At 38.1% G+C, this 21,807-nt stretch overlaps 1 protein-coding gene across 2 annotated transcripts in view; it reads right to left on the bottom strand.

Moving 5' to 3' along the window:
* The window catches only part of ADAMTSL2 (ADAMTS like 2), a 1,179,463-nt gene that overhangs the window by 158,161 nt on the left and 999,495 nt on the right, over positions 1-21,807 (bottom strand). For both annotated transcript variants that reach the window (XM_044058888.1, XM_044058887.1), the window contains exon 16: positions 8,879-9,049. In XM_044058888.1, coding sequence (XP_043914823.1) covers positions 8,879-9,049 — 171 coding nt within the window. The remainder of the gene's footprint in view (positions 1-8,878; positions 9,050-21,807) is intronic.

A 21,807-nucleotide genomic window follows, 5' to 3' on the forward strand; every position in this document is an offset into this window, starting at 1 on the left:
ACAGCTCTGGAGACTGATTTGAAGAAGTCAGTCAGGTTCAGGAGACAAGATCGGCCCTTCACGAACCCAAACTGGGTGGGGTCCAGTGTTTGAAGGTTGCCAATGTCTTTGTTTATAAGTTCCATGATAATGCGTTCCATGCCCTTGCAGATCAGGCTCATTAGACTGATGGGACGATAATTCCTGGGATCCAAGGTGGATCCCCCCTTGTGGAGTGGGATAACTGTAGCTGTGCGCCACTCAGTGGGCAGGAAGCCTGAGTTGAGGCTATGATTAAACATGAGACTTAGGTGAGGTACCAGTTCATTTTGTAGTTCATGTAGTACACAGCCCGGGATGTCATCTGGTCCCATGGATGCTGTATTCTTAGCTTTGGAGAGTTCGGTTTCTACCTGTGTGGCCATGATTACTGGAATTTGGCAATCTTTTGGTATTGAGATGGGCCTTTTAAGATGTGAGAGGGGGGGTGAAGTTGGCACTAAATCGATCTGCCAGGATATTGGCAATATCCTTGGGATCAGTATATTTAATGCCATTCTGTTGTAGCTCAGAGCAGATGTGAGCATTGCCATTTAGATTCTTGTAGAATGCCTTGTGGTTGTCTTTGGAATCTTTGGCAATTTTATTTTCGTAACTAGCTTTGGAGGATTTTATGAGGGATCTCAGCTTCTTACTGAGACTGATAAGGGAGCTTTTTGCATCCTGGGATTTTCCTCTTTTCTGCAACAGTGTCTTCCTTCTGTTGTATAGTTTGTTTATGGCAGGGAACCACCAGACTGGCTTCCCTTTTTTGGAGGACAACATCTTGGTTCTATTTTAGGATGGCACGATTCATGCACAAGCGGATATGCTCGTACAGTGCCTCAGTGTAGGATTCAGCAGTCAAACTTTCAGCTCCCGTCTGCATGGGTTTCATGAAGTTTTCGCATCTAACTTGAGTAGCATGAAGTTGGCTTTGGAGAAGTTTTTTACGGAGGTTTCTTTACTGGGGGGTGCGGGTGGGATGTGGATGTCAAGGGTGATTTGCTTATGGTAAGACTTGACCAATGAGGGAGTGACCACTGGTGTGGAGCATCTATCTCCCATGTTGGCAATGACCAGGTCTAGGATATTAGAGCCCCTGGTGGGACAACGGATTAGTTGATCCAGGGCGTTGGAATTTATGAATTCCAAGAACCATTGGGAAAAAGTGTTGGTACCTAAGTAGGTTTCCCAGTTAATGGCAGGGTAGTTGAAATCACCCAGTATTAGGGTGTTTGGCTGTATCTTAATATTTTCCAGTATGTTTAGAAAGATGTAGTGAGAATCTTGGGGCATGGTGGGGGATCTATAGCAAGCTACAATTTGGATTTCAGTCTTACTTAGTGTTAGTTGCACCTGGAGAATTTCAGATGCAGTGTGTTGGGCATCTAGCCTGGAGGTGTGAATATCCTTGATGAATATGGACAGTCCTCCACCTTTAGTGTTTCGGTCTTGGGTTGGTGGCCGAAAAATGTGGTAAGATTTGTAGCCTGGGATTGCAGGGGTGCTCCCTGGAGCCTTTAACCAGGTCTGAGTTACTGCACAGATATCAATGTTCTTCATTTTTAGGAGTGCCTCGAGAGAGTGCATGTTGAGGTTTAGACTTCTAGCATTGAGTAGCATTACCTTCAGATTTTGCATGCTTGTATCTGTTATGGTGGTGGTTTTGTCCTTTGAACCTTACCTAAAAAGGGCACTATAGGGGTGGCAAGACCTTTAGCCAGTAATCTGAATCCCAGGGGTGACAGGTGCAGACCATCTCTGGCAAAGCATCGTGGTTTGTCGATCATGTCATCCCAAGCAGACAGATACTGGATCCCCTTTGAATGACACCAGAAGCTTAGCCAATTGTTGAAGTCAATCATTTTGTACTTATTCTGTGGTATCATTCTGGGCAAAGGCAGGATGCTATTCAGGGCTAGGGTCATACCTGCCTGGGCCACATGATCCAAGAGCTCTTCCATGTCTCTTTTCTTGTAGTTCAGAGAGGTACATCTGAAGTCATTCACTCCAACATGGACAATGACAGAGTCGTATTTGTACTTGTTGTGGAGTGACTTGAGTGCATGCGTTATGTGGCGGATCCTGGCACCCGACAGGCAGCTGACTAATTTTCTCCTTGTTCAGCCTGGTGAGTAGGACATCAGTGTGCCTGACTATAGAGTCACCTATGATTAAAGTTACGGGTACGTTGTCCTGCCCTAGGGGCTGTTGTTGGGTGGCACATTGGTGTTGTGAGCTATATGTCACTTTGGTTGTGACTGGTGTTTGTGTTTCAGCTTCGGAGGTCCTTGATGCTTGGGCAGGTTAATGTTAAGGGCGTCCGCATATGTGGGTTTAGTGTTGCTATTTGTGGGTGTTGATGGTGTGGGATTTGAAGGGCTATGTGTTGCTTGAGGTGTACTGCAGGTGTTAACCTTCTCCTCTTGACTGTCTAGCACAATCTTGGCTGGAGAGAGAGCTTTGCTTTCAGTTTGGCTATGTAAGTGCATCTCTTGCAGGTTTTGGTGTTGGGTAGTAGGAAGAGAGGGTTGTCTGTGTACGAGGCAGTTGCTGCATTGCCCCAGTATGCCCAGATTCACCAGCTGGACAGGAGAAATCACCAGAAGCTGACCCTTGGATATGCCTGTTTAGGTGCTATTTTTGTAAAGTACAAGAGCTGTTTTCCATTACCTTTGCAAGGTACTTTGCAATTATAGGTTGCCTACGATTAATTTCTCCTTATTAACAAGGAGAGTTGAGAGCTTGTATCAGTTTAAGGCTTCCTAGTGCTTTCCAGCCAGTTCTAGAGCAAGTGCTAGTCACAGGGGTTCAGATTTTAGTGCGAATACTGAGAAACCAGCTAATTTGAAGGGGAAATCTGAAGAGCAGACTTTCTGGCACTTGGAATATAGTTTAACCGTAGCCCCGCGGTGCTGCATGATGCGAAAAATGTGCAAACGCACACGTTTTTAAGCCAGAAAGTTGAAAGGGATAGAAATCAGCCCAAAATGGCTAATAAAATTACAATTTCAGAGCTGGAAACCACTCCTTTAGTGTTAGATAGGCAGTACAATGCTCACCACTCCCACTGGTAAGCAGTAGGACTTCCCTCTACCACAGCAAGGTATCTAAGACTACAGTAAATTTCAAGCATGCCTACATGGCTTGTTGAGCCACTATGTTCAAGGCATCTTTATTAGTACCAAAAAAGGCTCATATGCCTTGGCAGCCCTACAAGGTTATCAACTTTCAGAAAGACGTGCTTTTCTTAACTAATAAGTAAATTAATCTAAAGGCATGAAATCTATCTCAAGAATTAAAAGAAAATTGATCAAATACATTTTTCTTTAAAAATATGAATAAATGATTGCAGCAATTACTTCACATACACAGTTAACATTGAAATAGTAATTAAAAATTGTCATCTCAACTGTCTCAATCATGCAAATCCTATGAGAAGAGTCAATAGCAGCTTAATTTAGTAAATATATTAGAAGGGATCTTTTGAGGATACAGAAGGTCCTTTTGACGTATTTTGTTAATGCACAAGTTATCTAGGAATAATATATTTTAATAGGTAAAATATTATGAAATTAAAAAAGCAAAGAACTGAGCAGGGTTAAAACTATGATATAGAAACTCCAGAGTGACATTTCTCAAAATACATTTTGCAGTACTAGAATATATTCTACACCTAGCCTCAGCGGGTATTTGCAAGGGTTCATGAACTTATTTTTGGACATCTCATTAGATGATAGTCATTTGTCAAGACGAGATGTTTTCCTTTGGCTTTATCATTTATACTATATACCTGGGTAGATTTTCAAAATATTAGAAAATGGTAGACTTGTCCTTCCGATCCAAGGAATGTTTTTTAAAGATATTTGAGCATTTGGCTCAGTGTTGAAAAGTTGTAGTTGCAGTGATTATCTGGATCTGCTATTATTAGCTTGAGTTTGTAGCAAAGCTGTTCTAATTGACATCAATCATAAGCATTTTAAAGATCTCTGACATAGTGCTCATGTGAAGCCTTTATATGCTGTGCTGTGCAGGCTGTTCAGACTTCAATACATCAAGAAAAAAAAAATCCAAATATAAAGATCAAGTGTAAACTATGACTTCCACTCTGGTGCTGAAACCAGGGAGGCCTATAAAAGATTTGAATTCATATAGACCTATTTACCTCTTCAGCTGGGCATACAGCCTGTTGAAATTTGTTGGCAGATCAATACAATCTGACTAGCATATTTATTTGTTTTGCGAAAAGAAAGGGAATGTTGGGTCTCCTTGTTAATGGATTAAGCTTCAGAACAAAATTCTCTTGCTTTGTTCCATAGTCTAGATGTAGAGAAAGCTTTTGATAAGCTACAGTGATGAACTATGATGGGATCGACTGTTGCTTGACTTGCAGGGCTGGTTAAGCTATGCCAGAGGAATAGTGATGCCCCATGTCAACTATATTATTGTTTTGATGACTAAGCCTTTCACTCTGGCCATTAGGTAAGAGTCAGCAGTCATAGATATTTAGTCTAAATGTAAGATTCATCATGTAGATACTATGATATTGTTTTCCTATAGAAGCCAGGAGAGTTGGTCCATAGACGTCTGGGATTCTTATAGTACTCAATGTGCAGTGCAATAATTCTATGTATTAACATTACATTCTGCACCTCCTGATGCAATCAGAATTACTTTTCATTCAACATGGGACACTAAACATATTGTATACCTATGTATGGTGATAACAAATTAGATTTAGGAAGGCTAATTTTAAAAAAGCTAGAAGTTAGCAAAAGTTACATTAAGGGGTAGTAATAGTTGACTCTTCCTCTACAACAGCATATACTTGCTGTCAGATCAATACTGTTCTGGAAATGACTACACATTTTTTTACTATCCCTTCTAAAAAAGCCTTAACACATGGACCAACACATGGCTTCAACATCTGGGGAGGTCATAAAAGTACCTCACAAAAAGGATCCTAGGCCTTAAACACATGTCCTACATGGACAGACTCAAGAAACTTCAGTCGTTCTCAGTCTCTCATCATCTACTTAGAGGTGCTCTCTGCTTGACTTATAAAGCCATGTCCGATCCAGCCCTACTTGAAATGCTACACCTAAAGAAATCCCAATCCCCCTGTGCCACACGCTCCAGAAATCATGACCACATTACCACAATCAACAGAACATGCTGGAGGGACAGGTTTATCACCCAGAGACTGCCCATACTCTGGAATAAGCTTCCCATTCATGTCAAGCAGAGCACCTCGCTGGCCCTCCAAGAGAAATCTCGCCGAGTGGATGGGTAACAGAAAGTTCACCCCAAGAATCACTCCAGTTGCCCTACTGGATAAAGGCTCTATGAACTAACATCTGGTGGCACGATGACAGGGCAATTTGTTTGAGCTAGGCTTGTAAAGGCTCCAGGGCCATTAACCTAGTACACACCTATGAACCTATGACCATTGCAAGTTTTGGGCTTTATTTGGTGGATGCAGAAAATGTGTGTAATAATTCTTTTATTCTGAGGTCAAATTCAAGTCACACATCTGGGACTTCCAGATTTGGGTAAATATGTAAAAGCTAATCAGGTAGACCCCCCCCCCCTTGTTATAGTGGCAGGATGGTAATTTCCAAACTCTCTGTATGGATTTGAAACTGAAGGTGTGCCCAGGTTGCTGGATTAGATGTGAGGCCTTAGGAGAAGGAATTTCCCAAGGGAATCTCCTTTATGTATCATGTACTCTAAGTAGGTTTTGAAGAAAAAAAAAAAACTCCAGGGGAAGCACCCTATCTCCAAATACAGTATACCTGCCTACTTTTGTAATTTCACAACAGATGATTGCCTGTCATTACACTATGTAACGGATAAAACCAGAGAAGATTGAAGTCAAGGTTTTAGCTGTTTGGGCCCAAAGACTTAGGAACATTCCAGAAGTTGGCAGATTCTTTTCAGCATCTGCATAAAGATTACTAAAAGTGTCTCCAAAATATAATTTGGTGAAGAAAGAGAATGGGACTGGTCCCAGTACAGCATGATGACAAATTGTTTGGCTCACTACCACATGAAGATGATCGCTAGGCTGGGACAGTTGTCTCATTTAGTGAAACGTTTGATAGGCAGTAATTGTAATACGAAACCTGAGCAATTGTGAGGCACATGGGAAGGGAAATTAGAATTTAAAAGAAGGTGGCAGCAGCATAGGGATTCTTCCAGAAACATTTACTGCTACAGTTCATGTAATACAGCAGACTATCTATAAATAAATACTCACATGTGTAGTTTTCATACGTTTATGTTAATTTTCTTCCAGTTTTCCCTTAGCTTCTACTACGTATTGTTGGTTTTACCCAAATATCGAGATTAGACCTTAGAAACAATTAGGGAGTGTTTGAAAATAATTTTATAAATATTTAGAGTTCCCTCCAATGGACCAATGGCACTATAACTTCCAATGGGCAGAGCCTAAGCTTTTTAACAAAATCAAATTATGTCCTCACATTTCAAGCAAATATCCATATCTGTGGAGCAACTGGGGTTACTAAAGAAGTGTGAATGACAAACTCTTCAGCATAGACTTTTTATAGTGGTAGTATTCTTTAAGTTCTAGGTCTTAAGCTGGACTTTATAAGTCACAGTAAACACAGTAATTATTAAGTTTGTAATATTTTGCAAGCAACTTACAATCTCAGGAATAACTCATGTTACATACATACTGCTAGCAGCATTTTTCCATCCAGGTGAGAGCTTTCATATGAAGCTAAGCAGTTCTGTCTGTGGCACTTGGTTGTTGAGATATTTGAAGAAATATGAAATGTATGATAATATACATCAATACTATATGAGCAACAATTAATATTTCTACTAGGCAGAGGCCAAACATTAGTGCAGGTGTATTGCCATCATGTAACCTTAAAGGTGAAATATTTCATTAACATGTATGCAGCATAGCTTTAGAGTTATTAATGAAAATGTGAGTAGGCAATATTTGACGCCTACAGGTGTCAGTAGGATGTAACTGCAGAAATGTCTGGAGGTATCACTAAGCTTTAATTAAGTAACTCAGGCTATAGATTCCAAATGAAATTACGGATTTGAGAGAGAGATGCAAACTTACTTTTTTTATAACTGGAAAGTGGTATATATGCTACTATAGGACAGGTATGGAGAGAATAAGAATATTTAGATTATATAATTTAATAGATTCAATGAAATTAAGGGGGTGAATAGAAAGTTCATGTTTGACTAAATGCCTTTTGGTTTTGACCTGAGCTAAGTACGTTTTAGATAATTACTTATAGTTTGTTCACTTGAAAGGACATTTATATTTTCCATGGAGTAGCAATATGATCAAATACCTTTTTTCCACTGTTTCAAACTGTTGGTTGTGTTAGGGAAAGTCAACCGGCAATACAGTGGAGGGTTTAGAGAGGATTCATGGTGTAGTTGCTCTTTGTGGAGGGACTGACTTTATGGTTTGCCATTTAATGTTGTCTGAAAGTATGTTGGATTTAATAACTTACTTGCTGGCTCTAGTTATTTGTAGCAAACTGCTGTACAAGAACTAACTGAGTTTCAATATGGGGAGGGACAAAATGTTGATAGACATTCTTTTTTTCTTTTTAATACATTTTTTGATGCACAGCTGATTTTATGATGAAGATATCTTAAGTCTTGTGAGTTTAATAATATCTATTAATCAATTTATAATCAATTTGATAAAAAGTAGTTGAAAAATCAGATCAAAAATAAATGATTACACTTTCTTAGACATCAGTGGATCACATCTTACAAAAGAAAAATGCAAATAATTTTTTTTTTAAGCTGACGTTTTTTTTTTCTAAAAAAAATTACTATAGCATACATTATGTTTCCATGCTTGCGTGTATAATGTCTAGATTAGTCATTGGAAATCTAGCTGTCTGAAAAACTTTTGCAGCTAAAACAAGACTGTTAACCCAATCATGACAAAGCCCCACCAGCCATCAATCTCACATGGGGGGAAGCCCCCATCCCTCTCACATTGATGAGGGCTACTCTTCCCTACTTAATTGATACACCTTGGAGAATACATAACAACAGTCAATAATGGTGCTGTTTTTTTTCTGTTTTAAATAGAGCAACCAGCTCTAGTAACGAGTTTTTCTTTAAATATTTTATTTTCTAGTAATGGCTGCAATTTCTAGAAAAGTCCCTCTCAACCAGACATCCTGTTAACTAGTGTTGGTTGTGCTAATTGAAACAGAGAAACACCACCACAGCTCATTGTCTTAATGTAAGTTAGCTGAACAGCACCACAGCTGGAGTTGATTGATCACAAATTTATGTAAGTTATCTATAGTTTCCATTTCTAACATTTACTGATGACATGCGGGGAATGTTAACAATCTTTGCAGCTATACAGAAAATAAGTAATACTGCTCTGGGTAACACAAACCACCATATTTCAGTATGTATAAACATATATAAGCGTATTTAAGTATAAAAGATTGAAACACACACTATAAAGTGAATATTTGGTTTTCTTTATGTATTAATTAATTCATTCATTCATTTACTATTTGCTGACTGGGGTGATTCGAACAGATCTACAATCTGTTTACAGTTGAAACATGAGCTGCTGTGTATATGAATTGTGATGAGTGAAACAGGTGACAACAAGTGACTTATTTACTGTGTCTTTCCTTTTGGACCATCAAAGAACAACTTTGGGTTTGGCCACAAAGGCAACCATTTACTCACTGTTTCAACTGACTTTGCATTATTATGTGGGCATAACACAACACAAATAATTCAGGTACTAGAGCTGCATACACTCTATGCTTTCATTATACTGTTTGAATTAATACAATGCATTTATTTTAAGTCTTACCTTTTCCCAGTCTTGAGCTAGCCATTCTGGAGGGCAGTTTTTCTCACCACATGGATGTACTGCAAGTGGTTTTGTCTCTAGTCCACACTGAGATTCTGGAACAACTCTGCCATCAGAAGTTTTGCAGTAAACATGCCTAATCATTTTTCCATTTCCACAGGAACCATCACACTATAAACAAATTAAAATAACAAATTAGTAAACAACAAACAACTGAAAATGTACATTTCTCTTTGCTCTGAAAGATGCCTTAAGAAAAGATAAATCAGCTATTCTGTCAAAGGCATTTTATTGTCAATAACTAGGTAAAACCAGAGTTAGATCCATCTGACAAGATGAAAATCTGGAAACTTGTTATTAGGTTTGGATAGATAATGCAATGTTGCAAAGAAAAGTCTCAGTGAAATACTAAGATGTAGATGATGATTGTCATCATCAGCAACCCCCTTTTTTCCCACTTTTATACAGGGCATTTATGTTAAGTGTTGGGGGGGGGGGTCTTATCCAACCTCCCAGAAATTACATTCACATTTTTTGATCCATGTATCACTGCACCTTATCCCCTAAAAGAAACACAGACTTCTGTTCTCTTGGGATTTGTTTTTCTAGGAAACATTTTCCCCACATAGGTTTAGCAACAGTGCAACTCCAAAACACATGAATGCATCCTGTTTTACCTTCGGCACAGACCCCCCACCAGGCACTAGACAAGTATCCAAAAATGTAGTGAAAAAATGTTTGCAGAAAATCCACATAGGCAGGTAAAATTCAATCATGGCCTAAAGGAATTATCGTTGATGTTTCATCCTCTGCATAGTAAATTAAGCAATGATAGTTAAATGTTCTGAATTTTTTTTCCAATAAAAATAATTCTTCTGCTTGTATGGAAAGCTGAATGATATTTATCATTTTTACATTCTTCTACGCCCAGTTGATTTTCACTTGTGCTCTAGGGAATGCATTTCCATTTATCACATCTCATAGGAAAGTGAGGTTCATAGGTAGGTGCTAGGCTATCGGCCCTGGGGCCTATACAAGCCCAGCCAAAAAGGTACCCTGGCTTTTGCCACCCATGAAAATTATTTTCCTGTGCCACTGTCGAGCAGAGCCACAGAGGTGATCCCCGGGGTGAATTTCTTATTTCCCATCCAGTCATCAAGATTTTTCTTGAAGAGTGCTAATGAGGAGCTTTGTTTGATATAGATAGGTAGTTTATTCCAGAGTATGGGAAGTCTCTGGAATAGGAATCTATCCCTCCGGCATGTTCTGTTTATTGTGGTGACAAGGTTTAGGTCCTTAGAGCATATAGCTCACTCAACTTACCATACAGGCAGACACACAGAGCCAGCATCTGATGTAAAATCAGGAAATATTTTCATAGCAATCAGAAATTTCATAAGGATGATTTAATTTCCTGAACTTTTGGAATACTTGTGTACTGCCTGCTGGGGGACTGTGTATTAGTTCTTGGTTTGTGTGCACGTTGTTTTTTAAATCCTATTTTATCTTTCCAAAATCTACAAGTCCCTCCAGATACATTTCATCAACATTAGTCAATGTAATCAAATCACCTAGAGCTAATGTTTACAGTCGTGTGGTTAATCCTTAATGCCGAAATGAAGTAGAATATATAATAGCAATAACCCACACCTGGGTGTGGATAATCCTGGATTTACCCACGGTTGGTGTGGTTTGGTCACGAGGGCAAAGCCAGAGTGGCCAAACAAAGACAACCGTGGGTAAATACAGCATTACCCACACCCAGAAGTGGGTTATTGCTATTATACAATGACATTATTTAAGAAAAAAAAAATTACTTTTCTTAAATAATGACATTGTATAATGCCTACTTGCTGCCCTTCCGCAGCTGTCTGGTATTCTGTGGCAGTTCTGATGTACTGCGCATGCGTATGCTTATGCAGTACATCAGAGCTGTGGGTGGAAGCAACGGAGAAAGCAAGATCTCCGTTGCTTTTTAGAAACTGTCTCACTATGTTAAAGAAGTTTAACATAGCGAGACAGCTTTAAAGAAAGCAAGGGAGAATCTCTGTTGCTTTTTTTAAAGCTGTCTCGCTATGTAAAACCCATTTAACATAGTGAGACAGCTTTAAAAAAAGCAACGGAAAAGGAAGATCTCCGTTACGTTTTTAAAAGCTGTCTCGCTATGTTAAACTCCTTTAACATAGCAAGACAGTGTGTAAAAAGCAACGGAGATCTTGCATTCTCTGTTGCTGTAAAAAAAAAAGACTTATACTATTGGAAAAAGTCCGGGCGACCGGACCTTTTTCCATTAGTATAAGTCTGATTTACAATGTGCACGCTGACCAATCAGCGTGCACGTTTTGGAATATTAATGGGGGGGTTGTTGTATAATATCTGATAAGCAATGCTTGGCATTTGGATCCACCAACTGTTATATTTAAAAGTTGTATTTTCTTGTTCACCAGTAGCCTACATCATGTTAGTATTTGTAATCTAGCAACATAAAATATGCAACTTATGTATTTATCCTTTTTATTTGGCCTTTCAATTGATTTTTCTACAGTACACTTTTAAAGCACACAGACATCTCATCTAGTATAACCAAAAACATAAATATTATTCTAAACATTATACAAAAAAGGCAAATTTTCAGCAAGACCCCCATCTTAGAATAAAAAGGTATGGCTTTCCATCACTAACAGAAGATGGCACAAAATTCCACTCACAAGTACGGCAGGTGCAAATGGCCAAAACAAAGGCACAAGTATTCAAATCAAACAGCCAGCACCAAAGTGTAAAAAGCACAGAAATATTTTATTGGTTAATTCATAACATCATACTGGTTTCGGTATACCTGCCTTCTTCAGTGATGAATAACATAACAATAAAAGCAGCACATAACCACTTATATAGAGAAATCCTTCCACCTTCCTGTTAAGTCATTCCTATAAACTTCCAATGAATAATATATTATAAATGATCATTAAGTCCAGGGGGAAAAAGCCCCCCTAATGTAGTAATCCAGTATTTCTCCTTTTTATTTAGAATGGAGTGCCAGCCAAGCTTTTTAATTATATGACCCTGAATTTGGTCAATAATAGTAAAATAAAATTTGGCAGTGCTAAGGGAGATCCAGTGTCTGTATAGGGCATTAATCATTCTTTTGTTATGTATATCACTTAGATGTTCACACATGTGAATATATAGGGGACGAGAGGTTTGTCCTATGTAGAAAGCTGAACAGGTGCAGGAAGCCAAATATACTACCCAATCACTTCCACAGTTCGCAAAAAATTTTATATCAAAGACTTGACTGGTGTTTTTACTGGAGAACTGCTTAGACTTATGCATATGCTTACACGGGGTACAGTGTCCACATGAAAATGAGCCTAACAATTTATCTCCAGTGAGTCATTTGATGACTGGTAGCTCCCCTCGTGCAATCATGTTTAAAATGTGAAAAATAAGATCCCAAAGTTTTACCTCTCCGAAACGAGTATTTACATTTAGAACCAAGGGCCTGATACAATTCCTCATTGGACATCAGCATATTCCAGTTTTTAGATAACCCCTCCCTAATCAAACTGACGTTCTGCCCATAAGTTGTAACAAACCTGATGGTATCTAAATTATCGTCTTGTGTTTTATTTTTATATTCCAACAAATGTATTCTCTCTTGTTTGGAAGCCCAATTAATGGGAGACTGGATATCCTGTTGTTTATAGCCCCTAATCTCGAATAATGGGAATTCTTGGCCGGACATGGTTCCAAAGTTGATCAACTCAATATGGGTCCTTTATAGTACTACAACAATTTGGACGTTAACATATGGCTCAATAAGGGATTTGTGTTACCTGAGCAAGCATCCAACAAATCGAATGAGAACTGTTCTACATATACAGAAAAATGTAAGAACTTAAAATCTCAATTTACAAAATACAGAAACCTCATGCTAGATAACTGGTACTTGACTGAATGTGTTAAAAATAACCAGGTACCAAAAGGTTTACCTGTTTTAAAGTTTGCCAATAATTTAGAAGTTGGTACAGCGTTTTACAAAGAAATTGTGGGTATTTTCAATGGTTGTGGGTTAGCCTTAGTGAAGGCTATTATAAATAATAACTGTACTATTGCTAGCATAAAAATAGACATTGACAGGCTGTATAAAGAAATTACTGATGATCTACTTTTTACTGTTGAAAAATATAAACGTGACTGCATGATTGCAATGCAGGACATAGATAAAATTGTTTCTAAGCATTATAAAAGGAAATTAACCAAATTAGAAAGGGACCATAGAGTGTATTCTCAAGGGTGGGCTTACCTGATGGGGGAAAATTACAAAAGGGGTAGAGAAAAAAAAACCCAGTAGGTTCAATGAAGGTAGACAATGTGCGAACTCTTATAATGGGCTGGACTTTGGGGGTGTTACCAAATATGAAACCCACTATGATGATAATCATCATGGAAATAATGCCCCTTTAGGGATGGATGGCCCAAGGAGGTCCGAAAGGATCTGGAATTTAACATCCCCGTCATCTTATGCAGAGGTCACAAGGAACTATCACCGGTACCGGGGGAGACAGTATCACAGATAAGTCATGGATTATTGTGTGAATGGTGATGAAACTCTTTTCATTGGGGTTAAATTGTAATACAAGTGAGGGATTATTTGACCTGCCATTGGAGGTTGGTGAGAATTCAATCAACAGTGATCCGGGATATAATATTGTGATTACAAAAGACAATTTTCACATTTACAATTACACAGATTTGAGGGTGGATGACATTTTTTTTTCCTTTTTAAGAAAGGTTTCACCTTTGTACCGTGTAAAGGTGAACAAGTAGCTAATACTGTTCTTGATATTAAATTGTTTATTAGGAAATTAAACCTGGAACATTTGTATCACAACCAGCCAGTACGTCAGCACAATAATATGTTGGCTAGAAGGAGCACTTTCAACCCTCCCCTTAATCAAGAACTTTTTAATTTTGAAACTCTAGTTATTTATGAACTTAGAAAAGACTTGAATAAAAACAGATAGTTCAGAAACAACCTAACCAAAGAAAAAGAAGGGTGTTAACAGAATTGACTAACACAGTTAATCTAAGGGTGATGAAACCTGACAAGGGGGGTAGTAGGGTGGTGTTAATGGATAATATTGACTATGTTACCAAAATATCAGAGATCCTAAACAAAGTCAACAGGTACACCGTGGTGTCCAGAAATTAGTTGAATATAGCCTATAATAAGATTGATTGGATTTCGGATGATAATTTAAGCCAGGGTCTAATTAATGAACAATTACACAATTTTTTAAAAGTTACAAAACTGTTTATACCTAGCATGTTTGGGATCCCTAAGGTCTAGAAAGATGTAAAAAATCCACCCCTTATACCTATTGTCACCTCTGAGGGCTCAAAAACAGCCCCTGGCCATATTTGTGGATACAAAATTAAAATAGTATCAACGTAAATACCCCCACATTCTTATAGATTTGTGGGATTTTTTACATAAGATTGGATGTTTAGAGTTTAAAACAGAATATACTTTTGTGACGGTGGACATCAAGGATTTATTTTCTGTTATTCCACACCAGAAAGGCCTAGAATGGTTTGAATACATGCTAGTAGAGTTTGGATTTCTATCAGCAGCTGACTTTAGGTTGGTACTTGAAAATATGGAGCAGGTGCTCAAAAATAATTTCTTGATTTTTTCCTAGGGAGTTGTATCACCAACTTGATGCGGTTGCCATGGATTGATCCTGTGCCCCCATATTTGCAAATATCATTATGTTGTACTGGGAAACCCATTATGTATTCGATTCCATTTTCAAAGATCATATTTCTAGGTACTTTTTTTTTTGGATGATATTTTTATTGTGTGAAGGGGACCTTTTGAGATGATTCCCAGATTTATTGAATTCTTGAATTCTACCGCAGAGTCCTTAGCTTTTACCCACAAAATAGGATTGAAGAGAATCAATTATTTGGATGTTAGTATAGAAAACAAAATGGAAGACGACAAATTTATATCAAAGGCTTATAGGAAAAAGTGTTTCTCCAACTCTTATTTACATTACCAAAGTAGTCACCCCCATTTCCAGAAACGCAATATAGTGAAGAGACAAATGGTAAGAGTTGTGACAATGACATCCAGAAAGGAAGATTTTGTACAGGAGCAAGATTATGTCCATTTTCTTTTTATAGAAAGAGGGTATTGATTAGACCTATTAAAGAACAAGTGTTACAATGATGGGGGAAGTTGTACATACCATTACTCTATGGGGAATCCACAGTAAAAAAAAACAGGGTTCATTTTTGGGGGCATCACCTGTTATACCTTATTTAGTAATGATCAATGACCAAGATAGATGGTGGATAAAGAAAACCATAAATAGAGTATGGGGTATGTTTCAAAGAATGCCCAGCAGGTTAGATATTTTTAACAGACATTTAAGGTACAGTTTTAAGAGAAACTTTAGTCTTAAGGAAATACTGGAAAAGAAGAACAGCATTAATATTAATGGGACAACGGTTAAAACGGGGACTCAAGTGTGGCAGGTGTCCCCAATGTACTTTTATGGCCAATTGTAGGAGTTTAGAAATCCCCAGTATGTCCTTTTGTCTTAAGAATGTGATGTACAATAGCTGTTATTCAAAAGGCGTGGTGTACCTCGCTTACTGCAAATACTGCTGGGCATATTACGTTGGTAAAACCGAATGTACTTTGAGACGTGTGTATGAACACAACTATGACATCAACAGAAATAGAGAAACTAATGCCCTGTATGGGCATAGTAGGGTATGTACACAAGCAGATTTCAAGTTTTGGGTCCTGGAAAAGGTGCTCCCTAGTGACAGAGGTGGGGACTGGGAGAACATGTTAGAATATAGGGAGACGATATGGCAGTTAAGATTAAATGTTTGCACTCCACCTGGTATGAATAATCATATTTCACTTCTCCCTGTTCTAAAATGAAGGCTTCCAAGCCCAGAAGGGCTAAAAACTAAAACATAAAGATCAATATAATAATAAATTAACAACTACACACTTGTACACTTATACATATTTATATATTTACTATCACAGTCACTACTTCACTAACATACTGTTAACCTTTATAAGGTTGTTTTCCAATATGTTCTATGGGACGTTTTTTTATGAGCAGTTTCATGTGTTGAATTGGAATTTTATAATATATATATACTTTTAGGAATTTTTCAAGTGGATTAATATACACATTTGATAATTATGGTATTGAAATCGATTTGTGTATTAAGTATTGTTTAACAACTATAATATAATACAGCTGTTTTTTTCTTTTAGTTTGCTGACATAATTTGTTAATTAATTGATGTTTTAACCAATGGGGAATGAATTAATATATTATAAAATGGTGCATTGAAGTGTTCTGTTTATTCTGAAGAAGTCTTCTGTAAGAAGATGAAAGCGCTTAAACAGTTGTCACAATAGAATTGTTTGTATGCTGGTATTTGCCTGCTCTACCTTTGTGTTTCTACGTGATGGAGAAATTAAACTTCCAACTTTTTATTATATGTGAGCCCTGTTTCTTGCTGATATCATCATGCACCCATTAGTGAGGAGGGACATTCTTTATCGGAGCTCTGTGTGACTGTTTTCTGTGACTTTTAGTGAATTCAACCAGCGTTTTTCTTGTGATATGTCATATAACTTGTCCCTAACCTCAACTTCCTAACCTTTCCTTTCCTTTTGCCAGAACGTTACTTACTCTCTGCATATCTGCACATTTCCTCTCTCACTGTGCTTTAACTTGTATATATCCCTACAGAAATCCGCAGACACTCTCATAATTCCTTTACTGTCCCTTACTGGAGCAGCACTACTTGCCCTTAGCCACACAATTTGCTTTTAAACCATTTCTTCTTTAGAGTCAATGCCAGAAAAATACCAGATGCAGCTCCTTGAGCCCACTCAAAGTAATGCCTACATTTAGTGCTTCATGAACCTTTTCTCCACCTCATGCTTCCTCTGAGTCCTGTGGTGTTCATTCACTGTGCTCCCCTCTCTGCCTTACCTCATTCTTAGTCTTGTAAAATGTAAATCAAGTGTTTTTTTTTCACACGCTTTAACAAAAGCACTTTTTCGATAAAAGCACTTTCGTTAAAGTGTGTTTGGGTTTTATGGATTTGTACATTTGCTCAGTCGAGCAAACGTCCTATACATGATATATATATATATATATCTTGTCTGCTTTGAAAGGAGGCCAAGAGATCTCTCTGTGGTGTTCTCCGGAAGTAGATCAAGGACTGCTTTCATGGGAGTCTGTCAGGGTTCTGCTCAGTTTTTCTGCCACTATGTTTTTCTATGATGGAAACTATTGAGCTTGGGTGGATACGGAATTTTAAAGAGCCTGTATAGAGGGTACAGCCTTGTGCCCCCTAGCTTGTTGATGTACCACATCACTGTAGTGTTGTACAGATGTATGAAAATGATGTGCTTTGGACAGTCTTCACCATTGTTGTTCCATTATACAAAGCCCAAGACAAGTATCTGAAAATCAAATTTGTTTTCATGTGCAGCTTGTTAAGAGGAATCATGAGAATTATGGGTGTCATGAACTCCTGAATATCTGCCTGAAATCTGAGAATGAATTGAAAACCTCAGGAAGGTTTCCAGATAAAACTCCACTTTCTGCTATATCAAAAACTTTTGGTGTGGAGTGTCTATAAGACATGATAGAAATACAAGCTGGACTGAAGAGGTTTAGGAGGATTTCTGAATGTTTTGAATCCCAGTTTGGTCAGAAGAGTTGAAACCCATGTTAAGGACTCTTGACATCTGGGAGAAGACTCTGCAAAGATAAGCAAGTCATCCATATAAGGAAGAAAGATGAATTTTACTCAATCAGGTATAAGCAATGACTGTAGCAAGACACCTGTGAACAGACTTGATGATGAGAACTGATAATGTCACCCAAACACAGAAGTTCAGAGATATTTTAGGTCATAAACTTTCACCTCGGCAATAAAAGGTCACAGACTCTGATGGATAAATATCCAGGATACTGGAGCTAGGAATTTAAATGTACAACTTGTTTCCAACAAGACTCTTGCTTTGGTACAAGAACCATTCTGGAATGGAAGCCTTTGCCCCTTGAAAGAATGGTACTGGTTCTGTGACTTGTATGGCAAGCAAAACTGCAGAATCTGAGGGGAAAAAATTGTTTGGTTTAGAGGGTGGGAAGGAACATCCCAGAAAAGAGATCTTCATATCCAGTGTCAACTGAATCTGATATGAAGCACTTTGAACCATACGAGTCTGTGACAATATGTTGCCAAAGAAGAATGAACAGAGTCAGCTGTTGGGATAGGTTTTGAGTGACAGAGGTAGGACAGAAGGGGAGGAAAGGAGGCATACCAGCACAAGCATCTGGAAGATGTACACTGTCCCTTTATTGGAAAGGTTTTGGTTTATTATTATCATCCTGATAAAAGTTTCCTTCATTTAAATACGAGTCAGCTGGCTTTAATTAAAAACATTAAGCCTATCAACATACTTTTTTAAATGACATCACTGAATACAAATATATGTACAAATCTGTACACAAAATTAAAGAAACAGTCCTAAATGAAGGAAACTTGTATGCCATTTGTCTGAGGAAGTCTACTATTGTGGAGACGAAAAGCGCTTTACTTCAATAAATCGGTGTTTGTATAAGTGTCGTAATTCCAGTGGTCGTTTTTGGATTTTTAGTATTGTTTCTGTGTCTTGGATAACTTGGTTTGTTTGTGTATGACTACTGGCAGCTCCAGCAACACTTTAGAATCACCATTGGATTCTACTTCTATTCCACTGTCCACCAGAGGAAAAACTAACAACTTGACATCTCTTATTTTTTCTCTCAGTGAGAGATTGGATTCGTTGTCAGCACATATGGATTTAATCACACTAATTGCTTTTGTAACTAACTGGCAGGAGAGTGCACTTGCAACTAGCCAACAGAACAGAGCAGCTGAATCGGCAACACATTTGGACATAAGGCAGCCATTAAACAGTAACGGAACTTTGAGAACCAATCAAGATATAACTGGAGGGGTTCTCAGTATCGGAAATTGAACATTGGGTAGCAGTTTAAACACCCTTTCTTCGAATGTCATAGGGCTTCCTGATGTCACTTCCTGGTTAAGTGAACAACCAGCCTTGCATGTCAATTTACATAACAACGTAAGGGAGCCATTGTCAGAAAGAAATAGACCGCTTGTTGCTTTACTAAAAGATTTGGACCAAAAATCTTTGAAAGTGAAGAAGTTACAACTAGAAATTCGATACTTTGAAGAATGTATAAAGGAAGGGATTGTACCGAAGGGACTTCGATCTTGGCAATACCCATCGGGGTTGGAAGCAGGTACACCCTTCTTCCTTGACTTAATAGACTTATTTAACAAACACGGCTTCGAATTAATGAGTAAACATTATAAGTTTACCATTGATAATTTAACCAATGATATCTCTAACTTAAACCTGGAAATTAGAGCACACAATGACTTTTTAAGGTATCAATTTGAATCTAAAAGAGTTTTTACCTCTATCGAACAACAGATAGCTAAAAATACTGAACCTAAAGTGAAGAAACTTAGAAGAGACATCAATGACTACAAAAATGGTGTAGCCTACCCTAAACCACCATCATCACAAGCTAGGACATTCACTGGTTTACCAGGAACCTCACCTTGTAGGCAGGATAGAGGGGGTCATTTGTCTGATACATCTTCGTTACAACCAGATGTTCGACAAAGAGTGAACAACTGGGTAGAAGGGTCAGAAGATGTCAGTCATTCACCCCACAGTCAGAGGAACTAAGTTGAGAACAGGGTACAAGATAACAACTTTATACAGGAACAAACTTCTTTTTCCAACAACGGCCAGAACCACAGACCCAAATACAACACGAGGGGGAAGGGTGCCATGAAGGAAGAGAACAAATTAATCAGGTAACAGCTAAACCTACTGTTTTACTCAACGCAAGTGGAGATTTTAAAATTTACAATTTTTCACACTTTGATCTAGACCCTGAACTATGTGAAATCTTTAGTAGGGGCTTCAATTTTGTACCTGACCATCACTTCAGATTACTGGATACTTTTATTGATCTTAAACTATGCACCCAAAAGTTGAACCTTTCTTTACTGTTTGGCAAGAGCGTTCAAATGAATGACAAATTAAGGGTATCTAGTACATTTAACCCACCAATGCACCATTTATTAACTTTATTCGAACATCTGTGTGAGGTCGATTTGAGGCACCCAAAGAGAAACAACAGAAATGTGAAGTCGAACAACCTTGATGAAAAATTGAAGCCTTAAATTCAATTAAAGATTTGCCTGTACATGTAGTCAAACCAGATAAAGGAGGTGGGTTGGTTGTCATGGATACTGATGACTATAATTCAAGGATGCAGACTGTGTTGGATAGTAATACATATGGTAAATCAAGCATTAATTAAATGAATGGAGCATCTGCAACAACTGGAAAGGCCGCAGAAATACCTCACTAAAAGAATCACAGGCCTAAAGCAGATGCCCTATGCTGACCGCTTTAAAAAACTCCAGCTATACTCTGTCGCATATCGTCTACTCAGAGGTAATCTCTGCTTAACACACAAGGCCATGTCAATCCCAGAGCTGCTGGACATGCTACACTTAAAGAAATCCCAATCCCTCAGAGCCACATGCTCCAGTGATCTAAATCTTGTCATCACAATAAACAAAACATGCTGGAGGGATAGGTTCCTGACCCAGAGACTCCCCAGACTCTGGAACAGATTGCCCATACATGTCAAGCAGAGTGCCTCTTTGGACCTCTTTAAAAGGAACCTTGACGATTGGATGGAAGAAAGCAAATTCACCCCGGGGATCACGTCAGTCACCCTGCTAGACAGGAGTCCAGGGAAGTAAATAGTGTGGGAAGAAATAGCCAGGGAATTGCTATGGCTAGGCTTGTATAGGCTCTAGGGCTGATAGCCTAGTACCAACCTATGAACATAAGGATTCATAACTTTTTCAATGATTTGTTCATTAAAAGCTTGATTGACGTAGAGACCTTTAATTATTTGACCAGCTTAAGTCCAAAAACCCTGACTTTATTTGGTTTACCTAAAGTACATAAAGACCAATTTAATCTACCAATTAGGGCATTGGTAAATGCTAGAGGTTCTATTACCTATGCTTGTGCCAAATATGTGGATTCCATTTTGAAGATGTATGTGATCAAAGAAAAGCAAGTCTGTAAAGACTCTTGGTCCTTTTTGACAGCTATAAATGAACTCGAGTACCAAGAAGATGTAAGGTTCCTGACAATCGATGTTATGGATTTATATTTTTCCATTCCACATGAAGAAGGAATAGAATGGGTAGTGGAAAGATTGCTATTCCATAGTACAAGCAACACAGAAGTTAGGTTATTTCAGGAAATGATGGATATCATCTTGAATAACAACTTTGTAATGTTTGATAATGAAATATACAAACAGTTGGTGGGTGCTGCAATGGGTTCCCCATGTGGGGGGAGCTATGCCAACCTGGTCCTAGCGAACTGGGAACACAGAACCATTTTTATGAATGAAGAATGGTCTGAAAGAACAATGATTTATACAAGGTTTTTGGATGACATTTTTATTTTGTTCAAGGGCAATGAACACGAAGCCCAGAACTTCTTAGACTACCTAAACAACAGTACCAGGTTCTTCAATTTTACACATACTTATCATGACAACATCATAACCTACCTTGATATAAGGTTAAAGAAAAACACTGAGGAGAAAAGGTTTGAGGCCAGAATAGATCGTAAACCAACGTACTCCAATACCATGTTACATTTTTCGAGTTGACATCCATTTCACCAGAAGAGATCAGTGCTGAAAGGCCAGTTTGTCCGGGCAGCACAGATGGTAACAGAGTTCTGT

The sequence above is a fragment of the Protopterus annectens genome, chromosome 16.part0, assembly GCF_019279795.1.
Source record: "Protopterus annectens isolate FY-2018-M chromosome 16.part0, PAN1.0, whole genome shotgun sequence".
Taxonomy (NCBI): Eukaryota; Metazoa; Chordata; order Ceratodontiformes; family Protopteridae; genus Protopterus; species Protopterus annectens.